The sequence below is a fragment of the Erinaceus europaeus genome, chromosome 14 (genome assembly GCF_950295315.1).
Source record: "Erinaceus europaeus chromosome 14, mEriEur2.1, whole genome shotgun sequence".
Lineage (NCBI taxonomy): Eukaryota > Metazoa > Chordata > Mammalia > Eulipotyphla > Erinaceidae > Erinaceus > Erinaceus europaeus.
The window spans coordinates 29,096,694-29,122,667 of NC_080175.1; the positions used below are offsets into that span (position 1 = coordinate 29,096,694).

General features: G+C 40.2%; 1 protein-coding gene across 3 annotated transcripts in view; it reads left to right on the forward strand.

Annotated features, from left to right (window-relative positions):
• ERLIN1 (ER lipid raft associated 1) overlaps positions 1-25,974 on the forward strand; it is a 48,169-nt gene that overhangs the window by 11,377 nt on the left and 10,818 nt on the right. For 2 of the 3 annotated variants that reach the window (XM_007530264.3, XM_060171491.1), the window contains 4 exons: positions 1,710-1,835; positions 4,358-4,431; positions 13,799-13,857; positions 16,886-16,977. In XM_007530264.3, coding sequence (XP_007530326.1) covers positions 1,710-1,835; positions 4,358-4,431; positions 13,799-13,857; positions 16,886-16,977 — 351 coding nt within the window. Of the gene's footprint in view, positions 1-1,709; positions 1,836-4,357; positions 4,432-4,865; positions 5,263-13,798; positions 13,858-16,885; positions 16,978-25,974 lie in introns of those variants that run through there. The other variant, XM_060171492.1, reaches the window with a different exon arrangement.

Consider the following 25,974-nt stretch of genomic DNA (forward strand, 5'->3'; position numbering starts at 1 on the left):
ACACAGTTAGCAAAAGGGTTCAGAGCAGAATGAATATGGGTTGGTATCTGTGAGTTTTGACTTTTTGTGATTCAGTATCATCTTTGTCTTTTTTTCATCTTCTGTTTCTGGCCACAAGTCAGTGAAAGGAATTATGATCGGAAAAATACAAGAAGAGAGAATCCTTGTTCTCTAGTTAGAGATAAACAGGAAACTATTAGGTCACCAATTTATTTGGAAATGACGACCACACATGGGGGGAGCAGCATGTTTTAATAGGGTAGAGTTCTGACACACTAGTGCAGACCCTTTGGCATTTTTCTGGAACTGTTTCTCAGTTTCCTTTTTTTTTTTTTTTTTTAATTTTTTAATCTTTATTTATTGGATAGAGACAGCCAGAAATTGAGAGGGAAGGGGATAACAGGAAGGGAGAGAGCCCTGCAGCCCTGCTTCACTATTTGCAAAGCTTTCCCCTTGCAGGTGGGGACCAGGGGCTTGAACCCTGGTCCTTCAGCACTATTAACAGGCAGTGGCACACCTGGTTAAATAGGCACGCTACCAGGTGCAAGGACCCTGGTTTGAGCCCCCACTTGCCACCTTTAGGAGTACACTTCATAAGTGGTGAAGTAGGTCTGTAGATGTCTCTCTTGCTCTATCTTTACCTCTCTACTCTCTCTCTCCCCTCCCCTCTCAATTTTTCTCTGTCATATATGATTAAAAAATAGAAAGGAAAAATAAGAGGAAAAAATGGCCACTGGGAGTGGTGGATTTGTAGTGCCAGTACCAAGCCACAGCAATAACCCTGGTAGCAGAATGGGGGGAAAATAAATTAAAAAATAATAAAACACACACAGAAGTGTCACTGTATATGTTAATATCTTTCCCTTTTAGCCTCGTGTTTTTTCACAGCCTTTGAACATGGTGTTCTGCAGTTGCTTCCTTATTCCTACTGCTCCTTAATTAGTTCATTCTCTCTCTGTTTCTCAGCAGTAAGTGTCTTATACTCTCCCTGCCTTTGATCTCTGTCTCTTCACATTGCTTCCAAAGTACAGATCTGACCGTGTACTTTGAAAACATTGGCAGTTTTGTTTTGAGCACTGCTCATCTCTGGCTTGTGGTGGTGGTGGAGGGGGCCGGGCTGGGGGTTTGAGCCTGGGACTCTGGAGCCTCAGGCATGAAAGTCTTGGCATAACCATTATGCCATCTCCACCTCAGGATAGTTTTTTTTTTTTTAATTAATATATATATATTTTTTTCCTTTTGTTGCCCTTGTTTTATTATTGTAGTTATTATTGTTGTTGTTGTTGTTATTAATGCCATCATTGTTGGATAGGACAGAGAGAAATGAGAGAGTAGGGGAATGAAATGTGAAGCAACTCCCCTGCAGGTGGGAGCCGCGGGCTCAAACCGGGTTCCTTAAGCTTGTCCTTGTGCTTCGCGCCATGTGCGCTTAACCCACTGCGCCACCCGGCTCCGGTATAGTTTCTTTTTATTTCTAAGATTATATATGCTTTCCTGAGTATGAATTTTGCCATTTTCTAGTAGTATGGCCACTGTATTAATAACTAGAAAACTGATCATAGAAGGAACACATGGTTTGTGAACTGTGTTTCATGTTTTCACTATTGTGTGGCCACTCATGTATACTTCTTAACTTTTACCTAGATTGAATTAGAGATGACTTGTGTTAGTGTTGTACTAAAAGACCAAGGATTGTACCTCTCTTTTAGTGTTTGATATAGTGAGAAACTATACTGCAGATTATGACAAGACCTTAATCTTCAATAAAATCCACCATGAATTGAACCAGTTTTGCAGTGCCCATACACTGCAGGAAGTTTACATTGAATTGTTTGGTAAGTGCTTGTTTTAAATGTGAAAATTATAACTGGAAATTTTGTTCAGCTCTTATCTGAATGCTGTGGTAGATAATATTAGTAGACATGTTATTTGGACATTTCTTTAAAATTTACAAAAACTAAAATAAATTTACAATAGAATAGTTGTCTTTATAAAATACTTTGTAAGATTTAATATTAAATTAAGTGGGTAGTTGTTAGAAAAGAACGATGATCATTTTCTAAAATGCAGGACATATTCAAGATCAGGAAGGTGTTTTTTAATATTTTATTTATTTATTATTGGATAGAGGCAGAGAAATTGAGAAGGGAGGGAGAGATAGAAAGGGAGAGAGACAGAGAGACACCTGCAGCCCTACTTCACCACTTGTGAAGCTTTCCCCCCTGCAGATGGGACCAGGGGCTTGAACCCAGATCCTTGTGGACTATAATGTGTGCGCTTAACCCCAGGTGTGCTACCACCCTGCCCCAGGAAGATTTTTTTTTTTTTTTAATTTAAAAAGGGAGACATTAACAGAACCGTAGGCTAGGAGGGGTACAACTCCACACAATTTCCACCACCAGATCTCTATATCCCATCCCTTCCCCTGATAGCTTTCCAATTTTTTTTTTTTATCCCTCTGGGAGTATGGACCCAAGGTCATTATGGGTTGCAGAAGGTAGAAGGTCTGGCTTCTGTAATTGCTTCCCCGCTGAACATGGGCGTTGACTGGTCGGTCCATACTCCCAGTCTGCCTGTCTTTCCCTAGTAGGGTGGGTCTCTGGGGAAGCTGAGCTCCAGGACACATTGGTGGGGTCCCAGGAAGATGTTTTTAAAGATTATTCTGTTTTTTTTTTATATATATGAATATTTATTTATCTTATACTTATTTATGAGAGAGATAGGAGAGAGATAATGTGAACCAGAGCATCATTCTGATACATGTGTTGCTAGGGCTTGAACTTGGGTCCTTCTGCTTGTAAGCTCAGTGCTTTATCTCCTACATCACTTCCTAGAGCATGAGTATGTTCTGGTTTGCAATGAAATTTTGCTAGGCAGTTTGACAGGACTTAGTAGATAGTTGTATTCATAGCTAAGATACATGTAGCATAAAATTACAAAGCAAAGTCATAATAAAAAGGCATACAAGTAAAATCAAAAGAAAACTAGGTATATGCTTCCCAGAATCTTCTCTCTGTAAAGCCATGTTGAATGCACTTAATTACTCCAGCGTTGATTGTAAAATGCTGTGTAGTAAGGAAGCTCATTAGAGACTCAAGTGTTCAGAGTTTTTATTGGGTCCTGAGCACATAGGGCGCGCACCCTCTGCCTAGCACATACCAAAATTGTAGACCCCCTCAAGGAAACCGAATTGTTTGTGCTTCAAAGAGCTCAGTGATAGTGTCTCTTTTTTATTCTAAGGAAAGTGGTAATCCTCCAAATCCAAGTTTACAGATTGGCCTTTCTAAACATTGCAGTTTCATGCCTGCATGCTAATTTTCTTCTGCACAAATTAGTTTTCATTTGTGATAGTGAGAACTCTGGCCAAGCATTGGATTGTTAATATTTGGGTTCTCATTTCTCCCTCCTTTAATCTTAGTGAATAGGCTGGGATAGAGATGGCTAATCACAGATCTACCAATTTGATTCCTCTTTAAAGATTGGCAACTACTAGGATAATGTATGATAAAATATGAGACAAAAACAGTCCTTTTCTACACAGAAGCCACTTTGTACACTACAGTCTTTTGAGTTGAGGGCGAAAGCTTTATTGTATACTATGATAATGGGGGTTTATTCCTCAAAGCAATATGCCTTTTCCCTGCAGGGGACCTTTTGTAAGGCTAAATAAAGCGGCATCTTTATTTTTCGTCTGTATGTGCTTCAAAGAGCTTATATTAATCCATTTTTTAAAATCCAAAATAAGGGGGCTGGGGCGGTAGTGCAGTGGGTTAAACCCACATGTCGCAAAGCGTGTGGTCCAAGCCCCCGGCTCCCCACCCGCAGTGGGGTTGCTTTGCAAGCAGTGAAACAGGTCTGTCTTTCTCCCTATCTGTCTTCCTCATCTCTCTCGCTTTCTGTCTGTTCTATCCAACAACAACAACAACAAGGTAAACAACTAGGGCAACAATATGGGAAAAACTGGCTTTCAGGAGCAGTGAATTACTAGTGCAGACACCGAGCCCCAGCAGTAACCCTGAAGGCAATAAATTAATAAGTAAATAAATAAATAAAATCCAAAATGATCTATGGCTCACACAAGTGAAATTTAGTGGAAATTCAGGTAAAGCTTAACTAAAGATAGAAATATTCTTATGTGAATCAGGACACACACACACATATATGTATATATGCACGTATATATATCTGTATATATATATGTATATATATATGTAATATAAGTATGTTGGCATGGTTTAAATTCTAGAAAAGAATAGTGTTGTGAAAACTTGGTCTAATAATTGGCTTTGTTTCAAGATTAGTACAATGTAAAAACATTTTCAAGTATCTTGAATTGTTGTTTTGGCTTTAAATACAGATCAAATAGATGAAAACCTGAAGCAAGCTCTGCAAAAAGATCTAAACATTATGGCCCCAGGCCTCACTATCCAGGTAAGCCAGCCCCTTTGGAAAGTTCCTGGAGAGGTTTTTAATCTTTTTTTAAATGTTTTATTTATTATTGGATAGACAGAGAGAGAAATTGAGAGAGAAGGAGGGATAGAGAGGGAGTCAGGGAGACACACCTGCAGCCCTGTTTCACCACTCGTGAAGCTTTCCTCATGCAGGTGGGGACCAGGGGCTTGAACCAGCATCCTTGCGCACTGTGATGTGAATGCTTAACCAGGTGCGCCACTCTCTGGTCCTGAAATTATTATTGTTATTTTATTTTTATTTTATTTTAATGAGAGACCAGAACGCTGCTCAGTTTTGGCTTATGATTGTGCCGGGGATTGAACCTAGGACCGCAGAGTCGCAGGCTTGAAAGGCTTTTGCATTACCATTATGCTGTCTCCCCAGCCCTTATTATTGTTATTTTTTTAAATCAGAGCACTGATCAGCTGGTGGTGCCAGGGATTGAACCTGAATCTGAGACCCATAGGCATGAAAGTCTTTTTCATGATATTTTCCTGACTCAGAATTTAAAAAAGAAAAAAAAAATTGTTAAAATGAAAACAGGGGAGTTTGGAGAGAACCAGAGCAACACTCTGGCTTATGTGGCTCTGAAGATTGGCGAGAAGACCTGGTATATGCAAATCCAGCACTCTACCCCTTGTGCCACCTCCAGCGACCATTCTCAGGGAATTGTGAGAGCTTTGAATTCATCATCCTTTCACTGAACTGTTTGTTCAGCAGTTATTTATTTGGATTGCTGTGGTGATTTATAGAATACTTTTCTAGGTCTGCCATTAATTCTCTGCCAAAATAAAGTACTTTTATAGTTTATCATGGGTGGTGTTTTCTTGTGAACCCTTGGGTACAGATAAGCTGTGGCTCCTACGAGGAAGTACAATCCATACCTGACATGTTTCAGGGATTATTAAGATGCAGTAATGTTATCAGTCAGTGTAAGGGTAGTTTTTGCCCTCAGTAAAATTTAGAAAGACTCTTCAGTTTCAAACTTGAATAATCACTCTAAGAAAAATAAACATCACAAGATAATGCTTGGCAAATGAATTAACTGAATGATTTTTGCTGAAGCTATTTTTAGAGCATGTGCCTGTGGGGCCTTTCTGGAAATAACCGATTGAATTAGAATTTTAGGGAGGTCTGGAAGAACGAATGGCATTGATATGGAGGAAGGAATAAAGAAGGTGTGGGTGGGATGGCCTGAGTAAAAGCAAGGTAGCAGATGCATTTGGTGCTTGTGGTAATAGTGACTTTGGAAGACAGAATGGTCGAAGGTTGTAGCCTGCTTCTGGGGGTTATAGTATTTTCAGATTGGGTTGAATTCTATCAGTGGGTTCTAAAACCAATTTTCGTGAGTCATGACCACCATTTACATGAAATGGAGTTGAATAAGAAGTTAGAGTACAGGGCATGTAGTAAGTATAGGTATCATTCTGCAGAACTTAAACTTTTTTTCTTTTTAATTTTGAATTATCCTTATTTATTTATTGGAAGTTTTTTTTAAATACTTTTTTATTTATTATTGGATAGAGAGACAGAGAGACATTGAGAGGGGAGAGAGATATAGAGAGGGAGAGAGACAGAGAGACATCTGCAGCCCTGCTTCACCACTCATGAAGCCTTCCCCCTGCAGATAGGGACCAGGGGCTTGAACCTGAGGCCTTGTGCACCACAGTGTGTGTGCTTAACCAGGTGCGCCGCCGTCTGGCCCCCTATTTATTTATTGGATAGAGACAGCCAAAAGTGAAGAGGGAAGGGGAGGGATGGAGGGAGAGGGAGTGAGAAAGAAAGAGAGAGAAAAACAATAGCAGCTGTATTGCTTCACTACTTATGAAGGTTTCCCCCTGCAGGTGGGGACTGGGGGCTCAAACCTTGGTCCTTGTGCATTGTAACAAGTGTGCTCAACCAGGTGCACCACCACCTGGCCCCCTTTTTCCTTTAATATTAAAAAATATATATTTACAGAATAGAGACAGTGAAATTGAGAGATATGGGAGAGAAAGAAAGATGTCTGCAGCACTGCTTCACTGCTTGTGAAGTTTTTCCCCGGTGGGTGGGGACTAAGGGTTTGAGCCTGGATCCATGAACATTGTAACACAGACACTCTATCAGGTACACCACCACCAAGCTAGAACTTAATTTTATTTTACCTAGGGGTGCAGAGCAGGTGTCAGTGTAAAATGCTTTTCTTATGTGTTTGTGGGGAATAACATGTCAAAAGTATGGTCCTAAGTCTGGATTATCAGAGAGTTTTTAGTTCATCAATTAATTGTTTTAGTGAACATTACTATAAAGATAAAGCTTTCTTTGCTGTCCATGTGTCTCCTGTGCTACTGAGAGTGTGCATTCACTGAGCGATCATGATCTCAAAACGACTACAGGGAGTCGGGCTGTAGCGCAGCGGGTTAAGCGCAGGTGGCGCAAAGCACAAGGACTGGCATAAGGATCCCGGTTCAAACCCCGGCTCCCCACCTGCAGGGGAGTCGCTTCACAGGCGGTGAAGCAGGTCTGCAGGTGTCTATCTTTCTCTCCCCTTCTCTGTTATCCCCTCCTCTCTCCATTTCTCTCTGTCCTATCCAACAACGACGACAACAACAATAATAACTACAACAATAAAACAACAAGGGCAACAAAAGGGAATAAATAAATAAAATTAAAAAAAATTTTAAAAAAATGACTACAATGATGATGAGAGTTTTCCTTTGTCCTTATTCAAGCTGAGGGCCAGCTGCCAGAATGAAAAACTCATTTTATATTTCCAGATATTATTTGACCATTCTGTTGTAGCTAGAGTAGCTTAAAGAAGGAACAAAAAAAAAAAAAAGGTTTTTTATGAGCAAGAACCAGACCATCATTTGAGTACATGGTAGAGGTGGCTTGGTAATACCTGCGCTTAGTCCCTGAGCCTTCTGAACTAATGGGACTTTTAATTTTAAAGTTAACAAATGAGACAGTCACAGATTGGTAGAGTCTGCCCAGATTATTTTGCTACTAGGATACTAGCTTACTTCACAACTGCCTCATCCCAAACTATTTAGTGAATTTTTAATGCTGTTGGATATGTAGGCTTTTTTTTTTTAAGCCAGAGGAATTCAGATGACTAAGATTATTGTCTATCTGCAAATTTGCAGAGTGACAAACTTTAAAAAAAAATTTTAATTTTATTTGTAAAAAGAAACTGACAAAAACAATAGGATAAGAGGGATACAATTACACACAATTCCCACCACCAGAACTCCATATCCCATCCTCTCCCCTGATAGCTTTCCTATTCTTTAACCCTCTGGGAGCATGGACCCAGGATCACTGTGGGGTACAGAAGGTGGAAGGTCTGGCTTCTGTAATTGCTTCCCCGGTGAACATGAGCGTTGACAGGTGGATCCATACTCCCAGCCTGTCTCTCACTTTCCGTAGTAGGGCAGGGCTCTGGGGAGGCGGAGCTCCAGGACACATTGGTGGGATCATCCACCCAGGGAAGTCTGGTGGGCATCATGGTAGCATCTGGAACCTGGTGGCTGAAAAGAGAGTTAACATACAAAGCCAAACAAATTGTTGACTAATTATGAAGCTAAATATTGCAGATGAAGGTTGGGGGTTCTCTGTTTTGTAGATAGTAGTAGGCCTAGTTTATATTCCAAAGGGCCCATTACTATACTAGTTTTTTTTTTTCTTTGTTTTTTTTTTTCTGAGCCTGACATCTGATATGCAGGTGGATCCAAGTTATTGTCTGGGAAGATGACGTCATGGCTGGAAAAAGGACCAGAAAGCTTGCCTCCAGGGTTATCACTGGGGCTCAGTGCTGGGCACTACAAATCCACTGCTCTTGTGGCCATTTTATTTATTTATTTATTTATTTATTTATTTATTATTTTTGATAGGACAGAGGAATTGAGAGGGAAGGAGAAGATAGAGAGACAGACAGATAACTGCAGACCTGCTTCTACTACTTGTGAAGTGACCCCACCCTCACCCCGTGGTTGGGAGCCAGGGGCTCAAACTGGGATCCTCGTGTGAGTCCTTGCACTTTGTACTATGTGCACTTAACCTGGTGTGCCACCACCTGGCCTCCTACAAACTACTTTTTGGTATTGTCTGTTTTCACCTTTAAAATGTTTAATTTCATGAAAGTAGTCTTGCTTTGTTCATTTCTTTATCCTCAGTGCTTAGAATAAACATTTTGCACAAGTTAGGTATTCAGCAAATATTTATTGAAACGAGATCTCTAATAAACAATATTTTAAATTTCCCCTTCCATATATTTATATCCCCTTTTTGTTCTTGAGCAACTATTATAGCAAAATAGGTGAAAATAGACATTTCTGTTTGAAAAAAGTTTAAGAAATGTAACTGAATATCATGTTGGTTTATATATATATATATTTTTTATACTTATTCCCTTTTATTGCCCTTGTTTTTTATTGTTGTAGTTATTATTGTTGTTATTATTGATGTCATCATTGTTGGATAGGACAGAGGGAAATGGAGAGAAGAATGGAAGAAGAGAGGGGGAGAGAAAGACACCTGCAGACCTGCTTCCCTGCTTGTGAAGTGACCTCCCTGCAGGTGGGGAGCCAGGGCTCCAACCAGGATCCTTATAAGGGTCCTTGTGCTTTGTGCCACATGTGCTTAACCTGCTGCGCTACTGCCCGACTCCCATCATTTGGTTTTTAAAGTATATGCTTATAACTCAGGTTCAATTCCAACAACTTTCCTCACCACTTTGTCTTTTCTCTGTGTCTGTGTGTTCTGTCCCTTATTTTTAGAAAAGTTATTTTTGGGAGTCAGGTGGTAGTGCTGCGGGTTAAGCGCACAGGGCTGGCGTAAGGATCCCGGTTCAAGCCCCCGGCTCTCCACCTGCAGGAGGTCACTTCACAAGCGGTGAAGCAGGTCTGCAGGTGTCTATCTTTTTCTCCTCCTCTCTGTCTTCCCCTCCTCTCTCCATTTCTCTCTGTCCTATCCAACAACAACAACACCTATGACAACAGTAACAACTACAACAAGCACAACAACAAGGGCAACAAAATGGAAAAAATTAGCCTCCAGGAGCAGTGGATTCGTAGTGCAGGCACCGAGCCCCAGCAATAACCCTGGAGGCAAAAAAAAAGTTATTTTTATTAAATTTTTTAGATGCAACTTGCTGGTATCTGTTATAACAGATGTTTTTATTTTTATATATTTGAAATTAGATTTCTTAATGTTGTCAAGCATATGGTATCAAGCCCCACCTGCAGGGGAGTTGCTTTACAGGCAGTGAAGCAGGTCTGCAGGTGTCTTTCTCTCTCCCTCTGTCTCCCTCCTCTCTCCATTTCTCTCTATCCTATCCAACAATGAATGACATCAACAACAATAATAACCACAACAAGGCTACAACGACAAGGGCAGCAAAAGGGGGAGGCCCCTAGGAGCAGTGGATTCATGGTGTAGGCACTGGGCCCCAGCAGTAACCCTGGAGGCAAAAAAAAAAAAAAAATCAAAAAAAGTAGTCAAACTGTATTTTAAGTCTTGGTGACAACTGTTTTGGGTCAGGTAGGTGGGGAATGGGGAAGGTGGACAAATTCAGTGATAGGTTCAGTGAGAAACTATACCCCTATAATCTTATAATCTTGCAAATCATTATTATTAAATCACTAATAACTATTTTTAGAGACAGTTAATTCAGCAAATTTGCAGATAGACAATAATCTTAGTCATCTAAATTCCTCAGGCTTAAAAAAAAAAAGAGGGAGGGAGGGGTAGAAGAGAACTGTGGGGTCCTGGTACATAATGAAATTGTATTCATATGCCACTGACTGCACTGTAAAACATTGACCCCCTGAAAAAAAACCCCTACATATCCAACAGCATTAAAAATTCACTAAATAGTTTGGGATGATGTGAAGTGAGCTAGTATCCTAGTAGCATAATAATCTGGGCAGAATCTACCCCTCCCTCACTCCCTCCCTCTCCTTCCCCAGAGTCCTTTGCTTTGATGTAACACACCATGCACAGTCCATATTTCATTTTTTGTTCTCCCTCCCTGTCCCTATTTATTATGTCTCTACCCTGTAAAAGGTAAAAGATTTGTATGATGTGAAGAAAAACCAGAGTATTAGAATTCTACTCTGACAAAGGAAAAACAAAACAGTGTATTGTTTCATTTGAAAAATCCAAATGGTCTTCAAGCTCTTTCTTTGTCACATTTGTTATTAAATCTTCAGGTAATTTTTTTATAAGATTTTTTTTTTTCCACAAAAGCCCTCATATGGCTGTTTCACATGGTGTGTATGAGTGTTTGTGTGTGAACACTCTAGGCTGCACTCATTTCAGGACCAGCCTTCTGTAGTGGCAGACTATGTTGACCCAGCCTCCCTCCAGAGAGTGGGGCAGTTTCTACCACTGTTGTTCTACACTGAGGGCAAGGCCCTATAGAGGCCCACAAGAGGGTTTATGATGTTTTTCCTGTTGGAGATGACCAGTGATGATGGAGAGAGGGATCTATTAGACATCTAGGCCCATGATATCTATATGGGAATCCCAGGATTCCTGTACTCTAGGGCTTTGGGTGATGGGGTGGCCTGGTAGCGACCAAAAGGTCCATCATTAAAGTATGCCAGTCTCTTGCCTGTATCCAGCTTTTGTAGTCCTTACTTTATCTAATACAGTTGGACTCCCCCCCCCCTTTATTGGCGGATTAATGTTTTATAGTTGCCAGTGAATAAAATAGTTTGTATGTGAATAACATTTCTCAGTTTTCCACATAACAGTACAACCCCCACTGGGACAGTTGGACTTTGTTTGAGGGCAGTGAAATAGGGAGTAGGTGAGGAGAGTATCTAGGTCTAAGTAGAAAAATATTCTTTTTTTTAATTTATTTTTTTAATACTTCTTCCCTTTTGTTGCCCTTGTTGTTTTGTTGTTGTAATTATTGTTGTTGTAATTGATGTCATCATTGTTAGGACAGAGAGAAATGGAGAGAGATGGGGAAGACGGGGGAAGAGAAAGATAGACACCTGAAGATCTGCTTCACTGCTTGTGAAGCGACTCCCCTGCAGGTGGGGAGCCGGGGGCTCGAACCGGAATCCTTATACCGGTCCTTGCTCTTTGCGCCACCTGCACTTAACCCGCTGTACTACTGCCCGGCTCCCAGAAAAATATTCTATTAAGTACCTTATAGTGTCTTTTTTAGGTCTTTCTACTTGCTGCACTTATTGAGTCACTGTGGAGTATTGTACACTTTTACTTTAAGTTATTTTTTCTGGGAGCCAGTTGGTGGCGCAGTGGGCTAAGCACACGTGGTGCAAAGCGCAAGGACCAGTGTAAGGATCCTGGTTTGAGCCCCCAACTCCCCACCTGCAGGGGAGTCACTTCACAGGCGGCGAAGCAGGTCTGCAGGTGTCTTATCTTTCTCTCCCCGTCTTTCCCTCCTCTCTCCACTTCTGTCTGTCCTATGCAACAACAATGACAGCAATAACAACAACGATAAACAAGGGCAACAAAAGGGAAGAAAATTTAAAAAGTAAGTAAAATTAAATAAATAAAAAAGATACATATTTTTCCCTCAACCTAGGGATACATGTGTACATGTGCCCTATCTCATGGGCCCTGGTCTATATCTAGGTTCTGTAACTTTGTTAAGAAGTGTGCTACCCAAAATGGAACTAAGGAGTCCTATTAGCTAGGAAAGGTCTCACCCCAGTATTGGAGCTGGAGGCTTGAATACGCTTGGCATTACTATCCTTTCTAATGTATGACGTTCTCACAGGTGTTAAGTGGTATCTTTTTATTGTCTTTGTTTGCATTTCTCTGATGAAATTGTAAAGACTTTAAAAAAGACTTTACATACTTTTATTTTTTAATTAATTAATTTTTAAATATTTATTTACTTTCTCTTTTGTTGCCCTTGTTTTATTGCTGTAGTTATTGTTGTTGTTATTATTGATGTCGTCGTAGTTAGGTAGGACAGAGAGAAATGGAGAGAGGAGAGGAAGACAGAGAGGGGGAGAGAAAGACACCTGCCGACCTGCTTCACTGCCTGTGAAGCGACTCCCCTGCAGGTGGGGAGCCGGGGACTCGAACCGGGATCCTTATGCTGGTCCTTGCACTTTGCACCACCTGAGCTTAACCCGCTGCATTACCGCCAACTCCCTACGTACTTTTATTTTTTAAAAAACTAATTTCATGAGAGACAGTGAGCAGAATAGTGCTAAGCTTTGATATATGGTGATGCCAGGGACTGAACCATGCCTGGGACCTCATAACTCTGGTACACTGCCTCTGCTCTATCTCCCTAACCCTCCTTAAACACTTTTTTGAGAACAAGTTTAGCCAGTTTTAAAAGAGAAATTAAAATTTATTTGAGATCAGCAAAGGGGTGTGTGTGTGTGTGTGTGTGTGTGTAGGTAGTAGTTGGTAAATGAGGTTGTTTAACTGATAAAAAGCTTTTGAGAGATCAGGTCATTGATGGATAAGAAGTCAGCTTTCAAAGTAAATAATTCTGTTATGTCAAAGTATACTATAGTGAGGACAGCTAATAAACAGTGCCTACAAAGGTAACACGATTTTCTTTTTAAAATATTGTTCCTTTGAGTGAGAATTAGAATATCACTCTGACAATACAGTATCAGGAATTAAACTAAAGATATCATGCTTGAGAGTCTGATACTTTATCTACTACACCACCTCCCAGGCTCAAAATTTTGTTTTAAAGGAGATTCTAGGGGGAAAGAATGTAAACTAATTAGAATTTGTTTTCCTTAGTGCTTGAACTGTTCATTTATAGCTAAGACTTAGTGATTGTAGATTTAAGTATTGATAAATTAATTTACTGATTATTTGTGCTGGGCTTGTGTGTGTATTTTACCTATTTCATACTTTATACATCAAATATTTATACTTATCTATTTATGCATGTATGTATTTTGAATAGAGACAGAAATTGATAGGGAAGGGGTAATAGGGAGAGAAAGACAACTTCTGCACTGCTTCACCACTCAGGAAGCTCCCCCTGGGGAGGAGGTGGGGATCAAGGCCTTACATCTGGGTCCTGGTGCAGTGTAAGGCACTTGGCCCCTATAATTTAAATCTTAAAAGAGTTTGTATGTTTCTTCTGTTTCTTTGGTTTGCAGAAGCTTATTGGATTTATTTCCTTAGTGGGTAGAGTGCTTGCCTACAGCTAAGCACTTTTTTTTTTTTTTTTTAAAGAAACAAGAAATAACTTATTTTTCAAAAATTAGATTTTTCTAGTGAGGATCCCACAGGCGTTAATAGTCGGCTGTGTCATAGCTTTTTGTTATTTCATTTGAGCTCCTATGTAGATATAGTTTGAAATTTTATTTTTCAGATATACTTTTTTTTTTTCACTTTCATTTTTTAGGCTGTACGTGTTACAAAACCCAAAATCCCAGAAGCCATAAGAAGAAATTTTGAGTTAATGTGAGTAATATGCATGGGATCCAAATGTTTTTACTTAGGGATATCTACATACTGATATACCAGTCTAGAGGTAACTTATATGTGAGGTCACTCTGGGGTGGGCTGTCTGTCCTCCATTATTTTTATTCTAATCAAACATGTTCTTATGTTACTTTGCACTAGATTCTTAATAGTTTTCTCTTTACATATGAACATTTCAAGAGCAGTTTCAGTGGCTCAGGATGCAGTTTGCTGTAGATCTATTGCTGGAAACCTAAGGAGCAATAATTTGGATATGAATAGTACCTTAAATTATGTATTAATAGAGGCAAGAAAGAGTCCTAGCTGTTAGGGTTGAAGAGAGTACCTGTATTCTGTTACTGTGTTGTAATGGTAAGAATTAGACACTGTACTGGTATAAAGTTTGTATCTCTATTGTATGGGATTTTGTATCTAAAATTAGACCTAGATTGTTATAATTTACCTCTGGGAAAGCCTTGCCTGAGTTGACTCCTCGTAGTCTTCTCTTCTATTTATTTAGGGCTGACCAGGAAGAAATTACTTATGTGGCATGAAATTAGTGTCTACATGCTTTTAGAGGATTTCTTTTAGGATTAAAATATCTATATACATATATACATATATATTTTTTTTCCTCTGTCATTTCTGGGGCCTCCCAACTCCACTGTAACTTCTTTTTCAGGTAGATATAGATATCACAGCACAGGAGTCAGGCAGTAGCACAGCAGGTTAAGCACACATGGCGCAAAGCGCAAGGACTAGTTAGGATCCCGGTTGAAGACCCCGGCTCCCCATCTGCAGGGGAGTCGCTTCACAGGTGGTGAAGCAGGTCTGCAGGTGTCTCTCTGTCTCTCTTCCTCTCTATTTCCCCTCTCTCAATTTCTCTCTGTCTCTATCCAATAACAAATAAATAAAGTTAAAAAAATTTTAAAAACCTTAAAAAATAAAAAGATATCACAGCACATCCCACTGAAGTTTCCTTCAATGTGAAGGGGACCAGGTTCAAACCTTAGTAGAGCACAAAGCAAAGCAGTATGGCATTCGAGTGAGCTATCTTGCCAGCCCAGCAATATTATTTTCATATGACAGCTGCTAAAGAGATGAAACAGAAATCTTTAGGAAATATTAGATGTTAAGAGGAAATAACTTTGCCTAAGTTGAGAGTACAATAGGTACATAAACACTGGGGGTTTAAGGAGCAGTAATACTTTTTCTTTCCTTTTTTTTTTTTTTTTTTTTAACAGAGCACTGTTCAACTCTGGCTGGAGATTGAACCTGGGACTTTGGAGCCTCAATCATAAGAGTATTTTTGCATAACTATTATGCTATCTACCCCCACCCATAAAAAATACTTCTTTATGGAGTAATATACTTTGGAGTTCTTTTTGTTTTCCTGATTATGTAATTTATTATGCAGTTTTACTTTCCCTTTTTCTATTGAAGAAAATAATTTTTTATTGTTATAGTTATTGATGTTGTCATTGTTGGAGAGGACAGAGATAAGTGGAGAGAGGAGGGGAAGACAGGGGGAGAGAAAGATAGACACATGCAGACCTGCTTCACCACTTGTGAAGCGACGCCCCTGCAGGTGGGGAGCTAGGGGGCTCGAACTGGTATCCTTATGCCAGTCCTTGCGCTTTGCGCCGTGTGTGCTTAACCTGCTGCACTACCACCCGACTCCCTGAAAATAACTTTTTTTTAATACTACGGCATAAAGTGCTAGCTTGGTAGAACATTGGTATGCTTCACAGTAGGAGCAAAAACTACTCGGGATATCTTAGTCTTTAAATACGATGGCTTCTAGTGATGGGAAAGTGAATAATATGTGTTCTTTGCCCTCAAAAAGCTTATACTGCCCAGAATATTCTTTTGTGTCATTATTAGTATTAAAGGGAGGAAGGAGAGGAGGCCGGGCAGTAGTGCTGCAGGTGTCTTATTTTTCTCTCCCCCTCTCTGTCTTCCCCTCTCTCGATTTCTCTCTGTCCTATCCAACAACAACAATAATAGAAACAACATGGGCAACAAAAATGGGGAAAAAAAGGCCTCCAGGACCAGTGGATTTGTAGTGCAGGCACTGAGCCTCCTGTGATAACCGTGGAGGCAAAAAAAAAGGAAGGGAGGAGCTTTGGGGGGAACTTAAGTTGTTATTATTACTTTTCAGATAATTCGGAATCTCACAGACTACTGGCACTCCAGAATTAAAAGTCACCTTGAGGTTATCCAGTCTCACTTTCTAATAGTGATTTTTAAATACCATCTCTGTCATGTGGTGGTCCATATGCTTAATGATAGTACAACCATTTCCATTATTAGAAAATTAAAATCTTAGAATATTCTTTCTTATATTAAGCTCAAGTTCTCTACTTAATTGCCCCCAGTTATATCTTCCATACAACAAATAGGGTCACTGTACACAAGGAGAGGCTAAATCCAGCTCCACAAGCCCTGTGCTAGAGTGACTGAATCTGCCAAGAGACTGATTTAAAAAAAAAAAAAATTCTTTATTGGGGGATTAATGTTTTACAGTCAACAGTAAAATGCAATGATTTGTACATGGGTAACATTTCCACATAACAGTACAACCCCCACTAGGTCCTTCTCTGCCATCATGTTCAGGACTTGATACCCCCCCCCCCAGCCCTCTACCCCAGAGTCTTTTACTTTGGTGTAATAGCAGAGATGGATTTCAATCCTTTTGTCAGTCAGCACAGTGGTGCCGTATGGGCCAGCAGGAAGCCTCCCCACAAAGGGTTCATGCTCCGGATACTTCCAGATCAGGGCCTTTTTGTGATCCACTTAGAGGAAATGGTTAGATTAAAACTCAAGTGTGATTCTTATCTCTGGGTGGCATTGAACAACTTTCAACTTCAGGTTCATTTTAAGCAAAACAGGGTAATACTTCTCTTGAATGCATTAATAAGAAAGTTGTAGTTGAAATGGTTCTCTGGTGTATTATAGAGTTATCATTACTGCTTGTGACTGCACACAGGAGAATCATGCCTAATTTTTATAATATTTTGCTCCACAGGGAAGCTGAGAAGACAAAACTTCTTATAGCTGCACAGAAACAAAAGGTTGTGGAGAAAGAAGCTGAGACAGAGAGGAAAAAAGCTGTTATAGGTATTTGGACTTCTTTCTGAAATGGATACCTCTGAGTACATGTGTTACAAAGTTTGTCCTGTTCTCTGTCAGTCTCATACTGGATGTTGATGGGACTCCAATAAGGTTGCATTGGGGCTGGGAGGTGATGCACTCGTAGAGTACATGTTACCATGTCGGAGGACCTGAGTCCAGGCCCCTAGTCCCCTCCTTCATAAACAATTGAACAGTGTTGGGGGGCCAGGCAATGGCACACCTGGTTAAGTGCTCACATTACAATTGAACAGTGCTACAGATTTCTCTTTCTCTCTACCTCTCTATTTTTATCAGAGAGGGGGAGGAAGATGGAGAGAAAGAAAGGGCTACTGAAAATGGTGGAGTCATTGTATAGACACCAAGTCTCTGTGATAACTCTAATGGCAAAATAAATACGATTGCATCATACAGAATGGGGAATTCTGGGAAATTCTTGATATAATCATACAGCCTAAAGACATTAGAAATAGGTAAGGCCAGTACTTAATGAAAAGCTTTGAATCTCCAGCCATGTACTTGACTACCACTGTTGCCTTTTTTCTCAGACAGGGATAGCAGATAGGGTTTGGGAACTGGTTTTTGTACAGATCCTTTAACTTTATGAACTCTACTTGCTAAGCTTCTTCATCTTCCTTGTATCTGTGAATTTTATGGTGTCTTTGGCACACATATGTTCAGTTTCATGTTATCACGCTAATCAGTCTTTACATTTCCAATTCATCTTCCTAATAATTTCTAACTTTTCTTTCTTTTTTTTTTTTTTATTTAAGAAAGGATTAATTAACAAAACCATAGGATAGGAGGGGTACAATTCCACACAATTCCCACCACCTAATCTCCATATCCCGCCCCCTCCCCTGATAGCTTTCCCATTCTCTATCCCTCTGGGAGCATGGACCCAGGGTCATTGTGGGTTGCAGAAGGTAGAAGGTCTGGCTTCTGTAATTGCTTCCCCTCTGAACATGGGCGTTGACTGGTCGGTCCACACTCCCAGTCTGCCTCTCTCTTTCCCTAGTAGGATGGGTCTCTGGGGAAGCTGAGCTCCAGGACACATTGGTGGGGTCTTCAATCCAGGGAAGCCTGGTCAGCATCCTGATGGCATCTGGAACCTGGTGACTGAAAAGAGAGTTAACATACGAAGCCAAACAAATTGTTGAGCAATCATGGACCCAAAGCTTGGAATAGTGGAGAGGAAGTATTAGGGAGGTACTCACTGCAAACTCTAGTGTACTTCTGCTTTCAGGTATATATTTTGCAGTAGTTTATGGATACGTGTGAACATATGCTCTCTCTCACAGAAACTGGTGTATATCTAAGTTTTGGGACTTTGTTAGTAAGTGAACCACCTGAGATGAAGTTACTTTTCTTATCTGTTTTAAGAACTCTTTTACCAATCCCAAGTAATCATTGTATTCTAAAAGTTTTGCTTTTCACATAATATGTAGATTTCAGTCCATTTAGTAGAATTTATTTTTATGTTCAATATGACAGAAATTCAAGTTTATCTTTCCCTAATGGCAAACTAGTTGTCTTAGAAAGAGTTCACTGGGGAGTCGGGCTGTAGCGCAGCGGGTTAAGCGCAGGTGGCGCAAAGCACAAGGACCGGCCTAAGGTTCCTGGTTCGAACCCCGGCTCCCCACCTGCAGGGGAGTCGCTTCACAGGCGGTGAAGCAGGTCTGCAGGTGTCTATCTTTCTCTCCTCCTCTCTGTCTTCCCCTCCTCTCTCCATTTCTCTCTGTCCTATCCAACAACGACAACAACAATAATAACTACAACAATAAAACAACAAGGGCAACAAAAGGGAATAAATAAATTTAAAAAAAGAAAGAGTTCACTGGAAAAAAATCATTATTTACTCTGCCTTTTAATTTAATTTAATTTAATTTTGTTATTGGGGAGAGTAATGGTTTACAGCAAATATAGTTGTTGATACATTTGTAAAGTTTCTTAGTTTTCTGCAAAACACTAACTCCTGCCTAGGTCCTCCTCCATCATCATGCACCAGGACCTGAAAGCATCCTTCTTCCCACTCCCCACCTCCCACCCCCCAGTACTTTCTCTGGTAGAATACACCAAACCCAGTCCAAGATCTGCTTTGTTTTTCCCCTTCCTGTTCTTATTTCTCTTCTGTCCATGAGTGAGATCATCCCATATTCATTCTTCTCTTTCTGGCTTATGTCAGTTAACATGATTCCTTCAAGCTTCATTCAGGATGAGGTAAAGAAGGTGAATTCATAATTTTTAAAAGCTGAATAGTATTCCATTGTGTGTATATATACAACTTTATTAGCCACACATCATTGTTGGACACCTAGGTTGCTTCCAGGTTTTGGCTATTACAAATTGTGCTGCTATGAACATAGTTACTATACACAGATCTTTTGGATGGTTGTGTTTGGTTCTATGGGATATATCCCCAAGAGAGGAATTACAGAGTCATAGGGTAGGTCTATTTCTAGCCTTCTGAGAGTTTTCCAGACTGCTCTCCACAGGGGTTGACCAGTTTACATTCCCACCAGCAGTGCAAGAGGGTGCCTTTGCTCCCACAACCTCTCCAACATTTGTTGTTACTCTCCTTTCTGATGTATGACATTCTCACAGGGCTGAAGTGCTTGCTTAGTGTTATTTATTCTTATTTATTCTTTATTTGAATTTCTCTGACAATCAGTGGCTTGGAGCATTTTTTTCATGTCTGCTAGCCTTTGGATTTCTTCCTTGGTGAATATTCTGTTGATAACCTCTCTCCATTTTTGGATGGGATCACTTGTCTTTTTGTTTCTGAGTTTGTTGAGCTCTATATATTTTGGTTATATTAACCTTTTTTTTAATTTTTTATTATTTATTTTCCCTTTTGTTGCCCTTATTGTTGTAGTTATTATTGTTGTTGAGGGGGAAAGAAAGAGACACCTACAGACCTACTTCACCACCTGTGAAGCGACTCCCCTGCAGGTGGGGAGCCTGAGATCCTTACACTGGTCTTTGCGCTTCACATCACATGCGCTTAACCCATTGAGCTACCTCCTAGCCCCTATATTAACCTTTTTTTTTTTTTCTTTCTCATCCAGGGTTATTGCTGGGCTCAGTGCCTGCACCATAAATCCACCGCTCCTGGAGGCCATTTTTCCCCCTTTTGTTGCCCTTGTTGTTGTAGCCTCGTTGTGGTTATTATCACTACCATTGTTGACGCTGTTCGTTTTTGGACAGGACAGAGAGAAATGGAGAGAGGAGAGGAAGACAGAGGGGGAGAGAAAGATAGACACCTGCAGACCTGCTTCACCGCTTGTGAAGCGACTCCCCTGCAGGTGGGGAGCCGGGGGCTCGAACCGGGATCCTTATGCTGGTCCTTGCACTCTGCACCACATGCGCCTAACCCACTGCGCCAAAGCCCGACCCCCCTATATTAACCTTTTATTTGGTGTGTGTTATGTGAAGATCTCCCATTCTATAAGGGGTCTCTGTTTGGGTGGTGGTTTCTTTTCTTGTGCAGAAGCTTTTCAGTTTTGTGTAGTCCCATTGGTTTATTTTTGTTTTTGTCTTCCTTGCCATTGGACTTGTGTCATTAAAGATGTCTATAAAATTTAGATGGAAAAGAGTACTGCCAATGTTTTCCTCTAAGAATGATAGTTTCTGGTCTAACATCCAAGCCCTGATTCAGTTGGAGTTTACTTTTGTGTGTGGTGAAATGTAGCGGTTCAGTTTGAACTCAGTTTTCCCAGCCATTTGTTGGAGAGACTCTCCTTTCTCCATTTATTAGTTTGGGCTCCCCTTATCACAAATTAGATGTCCATAGATGTGTGGGCCTCTGCCCATTTCTAATGCTACATCTGTCATATAACAAGACCCTTTTCCTGTGGTCTGTATTTTGTTTGAATTTCCTGGCCTATTCTACTCCAGTATTGCCTTATTTTAATTAGTGTGACCTTTATGTTAAATCTTGTTATTAGGGAGAGCAAGTTTCTCCTTTTGCCTCCAGGATTATCTCTGGAGCTCAGTGCCAGTACCATGAATCCACTGTTCCTGGCAGCCATTTTTCTTTCTTTTTTTTTTTTTAAGTGGATAGAGAAACTGAGACAGGAGGGAAGGTAGAGGAGAGAGACAGAGAGAAACCTGCAGGCGTGCTTCACCATTTGTGAAGCTTCCCTCCTGCAGGTGGGGCTTTCTTTCTCTTCTTTTCTTCTTCTTCTTTTTTAAGATTTTATTTTAATGATAGGGATAGATATAGAGAGAGTGGGGCTGGTTTTCTTATTTTTTTTTTTTTTCTTTTTTTTGCCTCCAGGGTTATTCCTGGGGCTCAGTGCCTGCACCATGAATCCACCGCTCCTGGAGGCCATTTCCCCCCCCCCCCTTTTGTTGCCCTTGTTGTAGCCTCGTTGTGGTTATTATTATTATTGTTCATGTCTTTCGTTGTTGGATAGGACAGAGAAAAATAGAGGGGGGAGAGAAAGGCAGACACCTGCAGACCTGCTTCACTGCCTGTGAAGCGACTCCCCTGCAAGTGGGGAACTGGGGGCTCGAACCGGGATCCTTGAGCCGGTCCTTGCACTTTGCACCACATGCACTTAACCTGCTGCGCTACCGCCCTACCCTCGGCTGGTTTTCTTGATAGTTACTATTCCTAAAATTATCTCAGACTGTTCTAGGTCATTTCTCTGCATAAATTTTAGAACCACTTCCTCGAGTTCTTGAAAATATGTTGTCCTTTTTGATTGGAAATACATTGCTTTTATACATAAATTTGGAGAGAATTACAATAATTAGATATTGAGACATATATAAAACATTTCATTTTTTTAATTTTCTTTTTAAAATATTTTTTAAAAAACATTTCATTTAAGAGAAGTGTCCATTGTCTCATTTCTGATGTCAATAATCTCAATGAAATTTGTTGTATTGAACTCAAAATCAGGTTAATACATTTCCTTTTGTTTCTTATCTACCAAGAGTTTTTGTCATAATTGGATATTAAAACTTATTTTTTTCAGTATCTGTTGAGATAACCCTATAACTTTCAAAAATCTGATAAATCATGTTAACTTGTTTTTAGATATTTATTTATTCCTTTTTGTTGCCCTTGTTGTTTTATTGTTGTAGTTATTCTTGTTGTCATCGTTGTCAGATAGGACAGAGAGAAATGGAGAGAGGAGGGGAAGACAGAAGGGGAGTGAAAGGTAGACATCTACAGAACTGCTTCATCGCCTGTGAAGCGACTCCCCTGCAGGTGGGGAGCCGGGGGCTTGATCTGGAATCCTTACTCCGGTCCTTGAGCTTTGTGCCACGTGCGCTTAACCCGCTGTGCTACTGCCCGACTCCCATCATGTTAATTTTTTTGTTAAAATATTTTGTGCTTGTGTGGGGTCAAAGGAACCCTCCTGCACTGCTGGTGGGAATGTCAATTGGTCCAACCTCTGTGGAGAACAGTCTGGAGAACTCTCAGAAGGCTAGAAATGGACCTACCCTATGACCTTGCAATTCCCCTCCTGGGGATATATCCTAAGGAACCCAACACATCCATCCAAATAGATCTGTGTACACATATGTTCTTGGCAGCACAATTTGTAATAGCCAAAACCTGGAAGCAACCCAGGTGTCCAACAACAGATGAGTGGCTGAGCAAGTTGTGGTATATATACACAATGGAATACTACTCAGCTGTTAAAAATGGTGACTTCACCGTTTTCAGCCGATCTTGGATGGACCTTGAAAAAATCATATTGAGTGAAATAAGTCAGAAACAGAAGGATGAATATGGGATGATCTCACTCTCAGGCCGAAGTTGAAAAACAAGATTAGAAAAGAAAACACAAGTCGAACCTGAAATGGAATTGGAGTATTACACCAAAGTAAAAGACTCTGGGGTGGGTGGGTGGGTGGGGAGAATACAGGTCCATGAAAAATGATGAATGAAATAGTGGGGGTTGTATTGCTAAATGGGAATCTGGGGAATGTTATGCATGTAAAAAAAAAAAAAAAAAAAGAAGTAGAAACGCAAAGCAGAAATTGACTGAGTTTGGAGTATGGCACCAAAGTAAGAAAGCAGAAGTATACTAGAGTTTGCAGTGAGTACCTCCCTAATACTTCCTCTCCACTTTTCCAAGCTTTGGGTCCATGATTGCTCAACAATCTGTTTGGCTTTGTATGTTAACTCTCTTTTCAGTCACCAGGTTCCAGGTGTCATCAGGATGCCGGCCAGACTTCCCTGGATTGAAGACACCACCAATGTGTCCTGGAGCTCAGCTTCCCCAGAGACCCATCCTACTAGGGAAAGAGAGAGGCAGACTGGGAGTATGGACCAACCAGTCAACGCCCATGTTCAGCGAGGAAGCAATTACAGAAGCCAGACCTTCTACCTTCTGCAACCCTCAGTGACCCTGGGTCCATGCTCCCAGAGGGATAGAGAGTGGGAAAGCTATCGGGGGAGGGGGTGGGATATGGAGATTGGGCGGTGGGAATTGTGTGGAGTTGTACCCCTCCTACCCTATGGTTTTGTTAATTAATCCTTTCTTTAATAAAAAAAATAAAAAATAAATAAAAAAAATATTTTGTGCTTGTGGGACTAAATTCTTTGGCCATGATGAAAGGGGTTCATTCCAGTGTTCTATGACTTGCCATTAATTTCTGAGAATTCTTATTTTCATAAATTAGATTGCTTTTATCTTTTTTTTTTTATGATGGTTATACTAGCTTCAAAGTTAGAGTTTCACCCTTTTCTTTGTCCTGGAATTACCACTTTGTCCCAGGATTATCTCTACTGTTCCTGGCGCTGCTTTTCTTTTTCCTTTTTTGTTAGAGTTGACAAAGAGATAAAGAGAACGAGAGACACCTGAATCTGCTCTGCTGATTGCGAAGTTCCCCCACTCCCCCCGCCTCAGGTGGGGGCCTGGGACTTGAACTCAGGTCCTCATGCATGGTAATAGGTACACTCTACTGGGTAAGCCACCGTCTGGCCTTTGTTCTAGAATATTCTATTTAAATCTGTAGTCTATTCTCTATAGGTTTGATGAGATTTCGTTTGTAAGAACCATCTTGATCTAATGTGGCTTGTATTTCCTCTTTCTATTTTCATTGGTGGTAACATTTTAGGTTCTGTTGGGAAAATGTTGGTTCAGACATTTATTATTATTTTTTAAGTCCATTTTAGTTATATTTTCAAGAAAATAGTAGTTTGTCTCATAGTTCAAATGTTGTGAATATAAGTTTAATGAATTCTCTTACGTTTTTTGAAACTATCAAATCTTTATGCCATCTTATTCCTAATGTTTTCCATTTGTGCCTTCTTTTGGCCAGAGTTGTCTTTAAACATGTTTTCAGATAATTGAATCTTAATTTGTTGATTCTGTCATTCATTTCTTCTTCATTATTTATATATACTTTTATTCTTCCTTTTTTCTTGGCTGGGGTCAGGGGTAGCCAGGGTCCTGTGATGCATGTTCTTTCTGCTACCAAGCTGACTGTGTGGTCCATACAGCAGGAGAGCACAGTGCCAGAACTTTCCCTCAGTGGTGTGGCAGTTGCACGTGGCAGCAGTTATTGAATCTGTGCTGTGCCCAGGCCAAGGCACACTGTACTCAGTGAGATAGTTTCTGGCACGCTGCACCCGTTGTCACATTTTGTTCACTGGCTCTAACTTGAGAAGTTTACTTGGCCCTTATTGTTCAGTCTTTTTAATGGAAGCGTGTTAAGATTATATATTTTTTCTAATTTTTCTGCTTTTGGTACATCTCACAGATTTTGAAGTACACTTTGCTGATTTCAGTTTCATTTTTTTGATGAAATCCATTCCCCCCCAGGACATTTCTTTTTTTTTTTTTTCTTGACTCATGCAAAATGTTCAGTGTGTGCTTGGAAAGAATGAATATTCTCTGTTGTATAGAAGTTTCACGGGAGTTGGGCGGTAGCACAGCAGGTTAAACACACGTGGCGCAAGGTGCAAGGACTGGAGTAAGGATCCCGGTTCCAGCCCCAGCTCCCCACCTGCAGCGGAGTCGCTTCACAGGCAGTGTAGCAGGTCTGCAGGTGTCTGCCTTTCTCTCCCCCTCTCTGTCTTCCCCTCCTCTCTCCATTTTTCTCTGTCCTATCCAACAACAATGACAATAATAATAACTACAATAAAAACAAGGGCAACAAAAGGGAATAAATATATATTTTTAAAGTTTCTCTATATACTCATTGAGTCAGATTTAATGAATTGTGCTGTTCACATCTTTTTGTTTCTTCTAAGTTTTGCCTTCTTGAATCATCAAGATCTCCCACCATGAGCATGGGTTTACTGACCTGTAGCTTTATTTCATTTTTTTTTCACATATAAATGGGGAGAGAGAGAGAGAGAAGACAAACATAGAGGGTAAGATAACCACAGCACTGAAGCTTCCTTCCTTCAGTGTGGTGTAGGCCAAACTTGAACCTGGGCACATGTGACAAATCCAGGCTCACTATGCAAGTGAGCTGCTATGCCAGCCCTGACTTGAGTTTTTTCTTTATGTATTTTGGGGTTATATTATTAAGAGCATTCAGGTTCAGGAGAATCGCTTCTATTATGTAATAATACGTTATTCCTAAATAGACTTTTAGGCCTATTTTGCCTCATAATCATATAGCTATGTCATATTTCTCTTAGTTATTTTCTTGCTATATCTTTTCCTACTTTCAGCTTTTTTATGCTGTTGTGTTTTAGGTGTGTCTCTTATAAATAGCATATAGTTGGATTTTGTTATCCAGTGTGAGAATCTGTCTTTTAACTGGGAGTTTAGTCTTTTTGTATTTTTCTGAGGCTTCTATTAATTTGATTTTGCTGTCATTTAATTTTGTGCTGCTTACCATGCATTGTTCCTCTTTTTTCCTTTTATTTCTGGTTGGTACTGAATTGATTGAATTGTTTTCATTCCTTTCTTCTTTTTACTTGATGGGAAGTTTTACATCCTGTTTCTACAATGTGTAACTAGCCATATTTGTAACTTATTAACAAGTGTAAGTGATTCAACAAAG